The sequence below is a fragment of the Vipera berus genome (assembly GCF_964194415.1).
Source record: "Vipera berus genome assembly, chromosome: 3".
Taxonomy (NCBI): Eukaryota; Metazoa; Chordata; class Lepidosauria; order Squamata; family Viperidae; genus Vipera; species Vipera berus.
In genome coordinates, this window is record NC_138204.1 from 63408171 (window position 1) to 63420451 (window position 12281).

The following is a 12281-nucleotide window of genomic DNA, read 5'->3' on the forward strand; positions in this document are numbered from 1 at the left end:
CTTTCAGTTTATAAAATATTATAGACTGAAGTCGAAAGCTTGAATCGGAGGGGCGGGGCCCTGGGTCACAGGGCGGGGCGTCGCGTCGCGAAAGGCTGCAAGGAGCCTCTTCGGGAGAGTCGCTGGCGGAGGTGAAAACAGAGCCGTCAAAGCCCCAGGCGTCGAGGCGATTTCTCCGCTGCCTCGGCTCTGGGTTCGCATCCAGCCGTTTGTCGTCCCCGAAAGTAGCCAAAGCGACGAAGAGCTCCGCACGAGGCTCGGCCATCCCCGGGCGGGCAGCGCACCATGAGCGCCTATTGCAGCAGCTACGTGAACGCCGATAAAGTGCTGGTGGGCTCCTTCAGCTGTCCGCGGGAAGACGGCGAGGCGGATGCGATCTATTGCTGCGGCTTCCAGGATATCAAATATTGTTGCGACGACCCTAACAGCTTTTTCCCTTACGAGCACAACTATATGTGGTGGCTCAGGTGAGAATAGGGTGGGCGTTTTCCGGCTTGTCCTAACCCAGAAGGTACATAAGTTGGGATAAGGGGGCGGTTGCTGCTGCTTTCAGAGCAGGATCCGAACCCATCGGGGAATAAGGTGATGTTGTTATGCACTCTGCACATGCTCAGGAGGTAGATATTACCTTGGTGTCCTCTCTAGAGTGAACACCAGAGATCGGCGCTCTAGCCCCAATGCAAACGTGGGAAGTTGCTGATCTCGGTTGCAGAAGGAACAGAGTGTGACAGATCTAATGTTACTGTAAAGCGACAAATGAAGGGGATGTGACAATTGTAACATGGAACCTGGTAATCCATTCTTCCTTATTCCTGAGCTCAATTTGGCTTGCCTTTCAAGACGTGTTGGATTCCCATCATTCCCACTCACTAATGAAAATTCTAATTGCAGATGATAACAGTCCTCTGCAATTGTGGTGCCTGGAGAGGGATTAGGCTTTCTGACCTAATTGCCACGGTTGTTTGGAAGTTACTTGAAATAGGTAAATTTTCCTTTACAGTTTCAGGATGCAAACACTTTTCGGAAAGAGTATGGCGAAGTGAGAGGTATTTATTTGCAACAGCATAAAATGACAACACCTATAGGAGATACTTTAATGTAGAATAATGATTTTTTCCCCTGTAGAGTTCGAATGTAAGCTTTAAAAAGCCAATGAAACCTGAATGTTAGTAAGATAGCTAAAAAAAAGGTAATAATCGCAGATCATACAAGAGATAGTTCTGATGTGAAGCCATTCCATTTGGAGCATTAGTTAGACAGATATTGTAGTGAAGTGTTTGGTGCTCTCTGAGCTTAGTTGTTTGCTTGCAGACATTTCACTACCTGACTAGGTAATATCATCAATGCTAACACTGATATTGTTACCTGGCATGGAAATGAAATGTTTATGAGCAAACAATCAAGCTCAGAGAGGACACAGGACTCTACATCTCATCCCTAAGCTATATATATTCTCTTCTATTGAAAATACTATAGTCTTTGTTTGGTTCTTCTGTGCTTGAACACCTAAAGGTGATTCATAATTACTCCAGGCAATGCCATGAATAGTTATTTAGAAGACTGTGCTAACTACAGTATGTGGAAAACTGCCTAATTTCAGGACTTGTTCCAGTACTCCAGAAACAAGATTTTGACTCAATCTGAGAGAGTAAGGCTGGTGTCACTCAGTAAGCTGATCAGAATGAGATTCAGAAAGCTGAAGCACCCTCTCTCCTCTCGGAGAACACAAGAAATACAAATTTGCCTTTTCGGTAGTTATGAAGATATAAAATACAGCAAATTAAGGATTTGCCAGGTATGTTTCATTAAACATATTGAAAAGTCAACTGACTCATGGATATTCTCTAGAAATTAAATTTGCTTAGTTCTTGTAAATTAATCCAGTTCATAAAATTGATGTGAGTACAAGGTGATGCTGTCAAACATACTGTCAGTGTGGGAGTTTGCTGGCAGCTGTGCATATTGTTTGTGACTGGTTTGAACTAACCAGCACAATCATCGAGCAGCCTTGCAAATGGCATGATTCAAGTCAAGTCAAGAAGTGCAGCACAGCAATTCAGCAAGCCAACGTGATTGATCAGAAGTTTCATTTTAGTGTTTTAGTTACACAGTAAAAGAAAAAAAACACACTCTGTTTTGCCCTAGCCTGTTATCTGGGAAACTGTGATCATTTCACTTAAGGAGAGGAGAGTCTCTACTTTTCATTGGACAATTTTCTGATGGTGAGCTATTAACTTAGAAGCCTTTGTGAGTACGTATGTATATTAAAATGACAGAATCAAAGGCAAAAATGAGGAAAAAATAGCCCAGTTCTTTGCGGTAACTCAGCTGCCCACAATTTCTACAGATCAGTTTATTAAATGTTATTGGTTTTATCTGCAGCAGATAAAATTTTTGCATTGGAGATACTCTTAATAAAAAGAGCTCATACTCTATTCAGTGTGTAATTATAGACAGCCATAACTCTTTTATCTCTCAAAAGTTCATAATTCACTACATTTTTACTGGCTTCAAATGATGCATATTAATTTTCGCAAGGAGCCTTTCTTTCTAACATCAGCCCATTTCCTTATTCCAAAATGGTTTGCCAAAATATTGTTGAAAGATTTATCCTAGTTATTGGACAATTCTGAACCCAGCCTTTTGCTTGTCTTTGGGGTGTATCAGTCAACAACACAGAATGTAGACTCATAAAGCAAGATCCTTGAATAACTGTGGCTCGAATTGTTTTAAATAACAATAGCTTCATGTAAGCAGTTTTGGTCGCCACAATGTCAAAAAGACGTTGAGACTCTAGAAAGAATGCAGAGAAGAGCAAGAAAGATGATTAGGGGACTGGAGGCTAAAACATATAAAGAACGGTTGCTGGAACTGGGTATGTCTAGTTTAATGAAAAGAATGATCAGCAGTGACATGATAGCACTGTTCCAATATTGCTGTTTAGATTCCCTCTGTTTTCTTTTCGCTTTTGTATGGTGTGTATGAGGGCATTTTTTTCACTGCATTGCTAGCAAGAGGAGGCAGTGATTTTTATTCCTTTTTATTTCTCAACCAGCAGGTGTGAAAGTGATTTGGGAATTGAAGAGCTGTGGGTGTGTTGCCCTGAAGCAGGAATTATATTGTAAGAAAGGCAGTGACAGCCTTCAAAGCAATCGACTGGGACAGTTTGTTCTTTATGACACCCCTTCCCAAGATTCTGGTAACTACACCAACAAAGGACCTGGTGTAATTAAGGATCCCTTTCTTTTCTCCCTAGGGTAAGATTGGAAAAAAAATCTAGTAAAAGGATACTATTTATGAGCAGGGTAAAATCAAAATGGAATATGCCTGAGTTTGAAAATGGTTGAATCTAGCTGGGGGCTATGGAGAAAAACATTCCAGGAAAAATATCTCTTTAGTTGAGTGGATCCCCAGTGGGACAGTTGAGCAGCAATCAGAACGCTTTCTCCCCACCCTATTTCCTGGTCATTGACTAATCAATTGGGGGACTGGAGGCTAAAGCATATAGGGAATGGTTGCTGGAATTGGGTATGTGTAGTTTAACGAAGAGAAGGGTGAGGGGTGACATGACAGCAGAGTTCCAATATCTCAGGGGCTGCCACAAAGAAGAGGGAGTCAAGCTATTCCCCAAAGCACCTGAAAGCAAGACAAGAAGCAACGGATGGAAACTAGTCAAGGAGAGAAGCAACCTAGAACTAAGGAGAAACTTCCTGACAGTTAGAACAACTAACCAGTGGAACAACCTGCCTCCAGAAGTGGTGAATGCTCCAACACTGGAAGTTTTTAAGAAGAGACTGGACAGCCATTTGTCTGAAATGGTATAGGGTTTCCTGCGTGAGCAGGGGGTTGGACTAGATGACCTCCAAGGTCCCTTCCAACATTATTATTATTATTATCCTAGTAGACCTACAGAATGAATTCGAATCAGTCCATCACATGGCATAGCTGGGAGAAACCTGACATGTAATAAAAAGCTATTTGTATACTAATTGCTGGCAAATTTGCAAAGCCGTGACTACAAATATCTACGAATGCAAGTCACCCTGGACCTTTCTTTGCTATTAATTCAGTGAGAGAATGGAGACTTGAGACATCAAGGTTAATTCGACTGCGTGACATTTTTTGTATGGTTTGAATTTGTCATGCTGAAAATCTCATGAGAAGAAGGAAAACTGGAACAACTCTCATATTGAACGAGGAAAGGCAAAAAGTTTATGCAGAATTTTAACCAAGAATTCCATGACTACCTGCCTTTAGATTTTCTTCCTTTGAATCCATTATGTAACCACTTCATGAACAACCCAAAAGTATGCCTGTGAGATTTAGCCCTTGGCATTTTATGATCAGCGTAAAAACAGTGTACAATCTTGCAGGGTCACTGGCAAATGCTTTAGTCTAGCGCTAAAACAAAATGATGCAAAAGTCTAAAATAAATGGAATTAAAAATAAAGAGGAAATTGGGTAGGCCGATCTCAGGAAACTGATTCCAAGGCAAAGATTAAAAGGATCAGGGGCTGGTGGACTATCCTGATCAAGTAGAAGGTCAGGCTTTGTCAGGGAGAGTACAAGAAATCTATATGGCTTGTCTTTAGTAGGTTGCTCAGTGGGGCGGTTCAAACCAAGGCAGTTTTTTAGTGGATCAGCTGATTTCTCTGGTCTAAGAAGTTGCAGCCTTTCTATCTACCATTATCTGACCTATAAATCTTACCCAAGTAATTTCGTTCACCTGCATATTGTCCTGTAATGCAGGTTGCATATCATCTGGCCTTGCTTTTCTATTGTTTGACCCATTGGTACCTTAGAGCAGTAATTCCCAATCTGTGGTTTGAAGAAGAATGGTGATTAATGAAGAGAATACAAATAGTCCTTTGTTTAGACCAGGTTTTTTCAACCTTTTCACCCATTGTACTACTTTTAGGATATGCCAATATCCGAGTATCACCAGTCGCCTAGCAAGGTGTCAAAAACTTGATGACCAAAAAAAGGGGGGAAAAAGAGGACCATTTGAAGTTACAATGGCACTGAAAAAAGTGCCCCCCAAGCCACAGCCGAGCAAGACACCTGCCTGCCCACCCGGTGGCGCTCTTCCTCCTGTCTGAGGTTTCCATTCTTGTGAGCATTTCTGCTGAGGATTGTATGTGTCTATATAAGGATTCTAGGCTGATCCCTTTTTAAACTCTGCCTCCCAGGCAGAATCTCCTTTTCAACCTTTTCACCCATTGTATCACTTTTAGGATATGGCAACATCTGAGTATCACCAGTCCCTTAGCAAGGTGTGAAAAACTTGATGACCAAAAAAAAAAGTAAAAAAGTGATGAACTACAGATAGTCCTCGACTTACAACAGTTCGCTTAGTGACTGTTCAAAGTTACAATGGCGCTAAAAAAAGTGCCCCCCAAGCCACAGCCAAGCAAGACACCTGCCTGCCTGGTGGCACTCTTCCTCCTGTCCGAACTTTTCATTGCTGTGAGCATTTCTGCTGAGGATTGGCAGTGGGGTTGGGGTGGGGTGGGGGTGTTTGGTTTTTATTCCCCCCCCCCCGTCTGCTGGGTGGTTGCATCAGGTTTTGGTCACTTCACATGACCCTGGGACACTGTGACCGACATAAATATGAATCAGTTGCCAAGCATCTGAATGTAAATCACAAGACCCTGGAGATGGTGCAACATTCCAGCTGATCGGAGCTTCTTCTGGCCTCAGCAGACGCACCAGGATCAGTGCAGAGCTCCAGCTGGAGCTTGGCGCTCATCCTGGTGCTTCCACTGAGCCCTGACAGCCCTGCAGCTCCAGCCATCTCTCGCTCAGGCTTGTGTGGTGCTGCCATTGTTTCAGCTCATTTCCCTCCCCTGCTGCCACTTTTCTAGGATGGTTGCATACCACCTGCCAGATGCCAATGTATCACAGGTGGTACCCGTACCACTGGTTGAAAAGCCCTGGTTTAGACACTAGATTCTTTAGGTATATATTTAATGGTAAAAAGTTTGTGAAGTTACTGTATCTCATGAAGGTTTAACATTTTTGCCTAAATTAAACAGGATTTCTAATGAGAACATTATGGTCTTAAGAGGCATGGCAATCTCCTGGGATTCTGGCCATTTATACTATGTATAAACAAATAATATTTATTGTTATTTAATTTTGGGGGGGTCACATATCAATTCCACTGGTGGTACTTCGGCTCCTGGCAGGTGTTACGTGTATGATGTGTTGAAAAGCACTGTAAAAAAAAGTGTAAAAAAAAAAGTATAAAAGTGGATGAGATGAAGCGGCGGAAGCGCCAGAGAAGCCTGGGAGAGAATCAGCTGGAGTTGCGGTGTTGCTGGGGCTCTGCCGAGAGCCCAGGATCGGCGCGCATGGCTACAGCTGATCGGCACTTCCAGCAGCCTGGGGGGTGGCCGGTAGCCACATGCAGTCTTCAGGCAGAATTCAGCTGGAGCAGCAATGTTTCCGGGGCTGTGCTGAGAGCCCAGGATTGCTCCGTGCACTTCCAGCTGATCGGCGCTTCCAGCACAACTAGAAGAGAAAAGAAGGAGGAGGAGGGGAGAGTGGAGAGGATATAAAAGGAGGAAGGGGGAAGAGAGAGGAGAGGATATAAAAGGAGGAGGGGGAGAGAAGAGAGGATATTAAAGGAGGAGTAAAATGGGTACTTTTTTCCCTTTTTTTACGGTTTTATTTTATTAGATTGTAGAATGAAATACAAAAATACAAAAGCAAATAGTAGGACACAGTGGGGAGGAAAAAGGGAAAGAAAAGTGAGGGGGAGAAGGGAAAAAGAAAAGGAAAGGCATTGACTTCCAACTTCCTCTGTTGCAGTAGAACGAAGCATTAACATCGAATCTCAACTTTTTTCTTTTCCATAATAGTATAAACTAGACATTTCTATAACAACAAATGAATCTAATCAGTAAAACCCAAAATTCCCCCCCCCCCTTATTTATTTTTTTTTAGTCATCAAGTTTTTGACACCTGGCTAAGCACTGGTGTTACCCCAATATTGTCATGTTTCTAAAAGTGGTACAATCTGTGAAAAACCCTGCTCTATTTTCCCCCATTATGATTTAACATCTATGTAAAATAGCGGGCAAAATTGTTTGGATTTCTGCAGTAAAGTGCTATCAGTTTTGTTTCTTGTTTACATCACTTGGCGAAAATATCAGAGATGGAATAAAAAATATATAGAATGCTGAGACATTGGAGTAGGCCTTGTAAACCAGGGGTCTTCAAACTTGGCCCTTTTATGACTTGTGGACTTCAACTCCCAGAATTCCTCAGCCAGGCTCGCTGGCTGAGGAATTCTGGGAGTTGAAGTCCACAAGTCCTAAAGGGGCCACGTTTGAAGACCCCTGTTGTAAACAGTAGTTGGGATTCCTAATGCCATTTTCAAGTGTTCTTTAATAATAAAAACATTTAAAAAAAAATAGAAGATCACTGCAATAGATCAAATGTCTCAATTTGGGTTTTCATTCATAATGTGGAGAATTTAAGTTCTGAATTCAACTTGCCTGTTATATGCAAAGTTATTAATACTATGCTCTTAGGATCTGTGGTTTTTAATTTTGGTGAATGGAAACTACCCAATGGAATAATATGTGTCGTGCTCAGATACAAACTAGATTTGTGAGGTAGTTGTATGTGTTATATGATTTATCTGTCCTGTTAAGAAGTGAGGGATCTACCCCATACCAAAAAAGAGCATGACGTAAAACCTATGTTTCCTGCTTTTCATCATTTCTATGGGGTTTTTATGCTATTTTTATATGTTTTCCTCACAAGCATGGATTGCTCTGGAGAGCAACAAAATAAAAGTGCCTCTTTTGCCTATTTCTTTTGATATAGTAAGTAAACTGTCATCTTGATTTATATCCAAACAGAATAAATAAGGACTTAAGATATATACAGTTCCCCTACCTTTATTAGTTTGCCCTATGGATGCAACAGAAATGACAAGAGTCTGCATTCAGCTTTTCACTTAATTTTGAATCCATTGGATGAAGTGATGTAAATTATTCTTAGCTTCATTTCTGCTCAGAATGCTACCAGCTACATTATTTAATTTATAAAGAAAACACATAAAAGATAATCAGCACTTCGTTATACTTGTGGTACTCCAAATCAAAGTTAAAAGTCTCCCTAGGCTTACTGAACCGTGCTACTTTCTATTTTCCATTGATTTATCTTGCTTTATTTTACTATTGATTCTTTGCAAAGTTTAAGGACATGCATGCGAAAGGGAATCCTTTGCCTATTTGAGATCCTTCAAGAGTGTGCAGACATTTCCTCCCTTTATCAAATTATTTGGTTAACAGAAGACAAAGATTTAAGAAGGACTTCACTTAAATGGATTTTACCTGGATTTAATTCCATGAGTTTGACAGGAATGTGTCTTGATTTATACACATTTAGCCAAGAGCAACATCAAATGCAGTAATTCAAGGAAATACAATAAAAGCAGCACCTTAGATGACGTTTGCTCTACATGTCTAATCCAGTCAGAAAAGGCTTTTGGTGAATTGTTATAACATAATTCAGCTTCTATGAGAACTGTCAAGGGAAATCTATAAACATCTGTCGGTCTCCATTAAATAAATGCAGCACTAATGCCTTTCAAAGGGTTTGACAATGTCCTTAAATTCATCAGCTCATTGCGCTTTCTTTTCTCAGTATTGGAGCGCTTATTGGCTTGTCGGTTGCAGCAACGGTCTTGTTGGCTTTTCTCATCACGGTGTGTGTCCTCTGTTACTTGTTTATCAGCAAGAAGCCACGCAACAAATTGGATGCAGGTTTAACCTTGAGCTTAGAAGCAGTAGGTAAGATCTCCCTGTTCTGTGGAAAAGATTCACGCATTTCCTTAATTAAAATCATTCAGTGGTAACTGGTTTTCCATTTCATCTGGATTTTAAAATGTTCCAACACCCACCATTATTATGAAAGCACCCAAAGAAGCTTGCCCTATCCCAAACAAAGATGCAACATGCGAAACAAACACTCAGTTCAGTAAAACTAAAAACCAATCAACAATTAAAAGCCTAGTAAAATAGACTGTCTTTACTATTTTTCTAAATAGTGGTAGAATTGGAACTAAATGCTTCTTCAGAGAGAGACCTTTTCATAGCCAAGGAGCTTCCCTGAATGAAATACAGATCCTTTGAGCCTCCCCAAAGCAGATGGAATGAAGCAACAATTGTGCTTCCTGTAATTGTAGAATACCTTCTCAGTCTGGCATGTTTTAGATATTGCAGGGATTGCAAATCTCAGGATTGCCAGCCAGGATGGGAGTTGCAGTCCCGATACATCTGGGGGACATTAAATTGCAGAAGGCTACTGCAGGGAACGAAAATAAAAGCATGAGCAATCATTTGGAAACTTCCAGGAAACATGGATTCAATGGTGTGAGATAACTTAGCCTAGCTACTTGGGTATTTTTTCCTAAACATTTTAGTCTATTTATGAGATGCTGATACTTGCAAATATTTGATTTATTTCAGTTTGTCTGAGCAACTGGATTTGTACTCTTGTTTTTCAGGCAAAGAAATTAGAAGAAATTCTTCAAGTTGAAGGAAGATATACGGAACAGGACTGGTTCAACTGAGTTCTGCAAGCTGTTAGGTACAGTGTTCTTTCTATGTACTAACTGTGTAGCTGAGGTTTACTTTTGACCCAGGAAAGATGACATAATCATCCTAAAAGTGATACAGTGGGAGGGATGTAGCAGGGAGAAGAAAATGTCAAAAGTTCCATTTTATCATAAGCTTCATCCCTTTTGTAGGTGCTTCATACTGCATGTTTGCATGAAGACTGCAGTTCTTGTGTTTCAATGGTGTGACTTGATTTTCACCAGTTTGAAAATGTTCATATGAGCACCTTGGCTTCCAATACTGTAATTATAGTAGGGACATATTTGATTCCTCTAGTTATATTAAAAATGTAATTGCCAGTATGTTCTATTGCTAGTATTTTTAAGAAGAGATTGGATAACCATTTGTCTGAAATGGTGTAGGAGCTTCTGCTTTGATCAGAGAGTTAGACTAGAAAACTTCCAAAGTCCCTTCCAACTCTGTTATTCTGAGATGGCTGCATACATGTCAATGGATGGATGGATGGATGGATGGATGGATGGATGGATAGATAGATAGATAGATAGATAGATAGATAGATAATAGATAGATAGATAGATAGATAGATAGATAGATAGACAGACAGACAGACAGACAGACAGACAGACAGACAGACAGACAGATAGATATGAAGCAGGTCATTGCACTTTCCCGTGACTTGGAAAACCATCCCTAGCTATTTAAAGATGCTTGATCTTATCCCCATGGTCTAACTTAATTTTCTGACTTTCTTGCAAAAATCTAAAGCAAATGAGCTTTACAAAAGAGAATCAAGGCCCTTGTTACCCTCCTTAATTCTATTGGGATCCAAAGTATAATAGCCATATAATCTATGCTTAACATAAGGTTATATGCTAACCTTAGTGGGATCAGGTTGCATTTTATCTATGTTATACAGTATATTAAAAATATTAATATTCAGGCCCAGCTGTCTGCATCACACAGTTGTAATTCAGCCGAGACAGGAAGATTCAGCCTTTAGAGGGAAGCTGTGCGACTAAACACTGATCCTTGTGGACAGAAGATTACCTTTCTAGTAGCATGACTTCGTATCTGAGGTTGGATTTCTCAAGGATTTGTAGATTGATCTATAAGGATTTAGATTTAGAATTTTAAAAATGACAAGCACTTTTTCTAACAGAAAAACTTGTTCCCAGTTCGTTTTTCAGTTCCTAGCCAAAAATGAAATATGCTGCTTTATGGTCAGATGTTAAATGTTGTGCAATTTTTCCTTAATCTTCTCTGACTGAGTGGCCTCCAGATGCTATGAATTACAGTTTCCTTATTTCCTAGCTTAATACAGCATTGGCCCTGCAAATCATGTTTAGGGAAGTTTACACTGGAACCAATTGAAACAGGACTATATCGGTTCCATTATGGAAAGACGCCTTTGGTGATATGTGGAGGAATAGAAATTAACTTTTTGTATCCACCTCTGTGAGAACTAAAAACTGTTCAGGAAAAGAAGGCTTGATTTGCTTTATTTCTGTTCCATTTTGTAGCAATAAAACTTTGGCATGGTGATACATTGGGAATGTATCTTCTAGTGCTACCCAGAAGATTATATCCTTCTTCCTCTCAAGATGATTTTGATTTTGTTGTGGAATGCTAGCAGACTAACTGGCATATATACCACCAGGGCTTTTCTTGTCGTAGAACGCCCAGAACGGAGTTCCGGCACCTTTTTTGGATGGAACCTTGTAGGGTAGGCAAGGCGTGTATGACGTGTGTGGCACCTTTTTTTTTTTTACAAAGAAAGCACTGCATACCACCCCTGAATAGCATCGATTCACTATTCTCAAGAGAATGTTAGAATACTTTCTTTCTTCTCTTATCTGCTTGATTCGTTTAAATTAGGACTAAAGTAGATGCAGTGAGGGAATCTGTGAAAGGACTTAAATATTTCTCTAGTTTAAGATATGTTAAACTTCAGTTGCCATAATTCTTACCCATCTACATGGCAGCCCATGGAGAAAGCAGTTCTATTGTTTTGTTTTTATATTAGGTGTCTCGCAGGATTTTCTTGCGTATGGAGGAAATGCTCTGAGGGTGGGAAATGGGGTACAAAAAGGTTCTTCCTGATTTTGCATTCTTTTGGAGTTCCAGTAAAATTATATAAGATGAATGGCATGAGCTGGAGTGTAAAACAACATTGTCTTGGGAGCATTTCTGCATGAGAATTTTGTATCAGTTCAGTGCCATCTCTGGACTTCTCTGATCAACCAGAGTTGGCTGCTTTTGAGAGCTGAATTGATTATGAGCACTGAAAGCTGAAGCAGCTGCAATTTCTTTGAAACATACCTAATATTTTCGTTGACATTTTGTGGCTCTGTGAAGCTTATCCATGATCCATTTCCCAATTGGCTTTTACATGCAGGAGACAGATGGTGGTATAGATTCCACTCTCTCTTTTTTTTAACAAAAGACTTTCTCTAGCAGTTTCCCATCATAGCTACAAGGAAGATAGTCATTAGGAAATAATTTTGAGTTTACTTTTGCATGAGGTACTATTCCAGATTGTGCCTAGACTCAGTGACCATGAAATTCATCAAATGACTTTATTTTCAGCTGAAGGAAGCGCTGTTTGTTTGTGATGTACTTGTGCTTGAGGTAAAGATGATTGGCTTTAAACTGGTTTGGAAGGATTAGGGAAATGAAAACAGTTCT

General features: G+C 40.3%; 1 protein-coding gene across 1 annotated transcript; it reads left to right on the forward strand.

Moving 5' to 3' along the window:
• Positions 1–285: 285 nt before the first annotated feature.
• On the forward strand, positions 286–9589 carry SHISAL2A (shisa like 2A; the record flags this gene model as incomplete). Its single annotated transcript, XM_081325482.1, has 3 exons — positions 286–467; positions 8662–8803; positions 9524–9589. 3 exons carry the CDS (start codon positions 286–288, stop codon positions 9587–9589), a joined length of 390 nt encoding a protein of 129 aa, XP_081181608.1.
• Positions 9590–12281: the final 2692 nt, after the last annotated feature.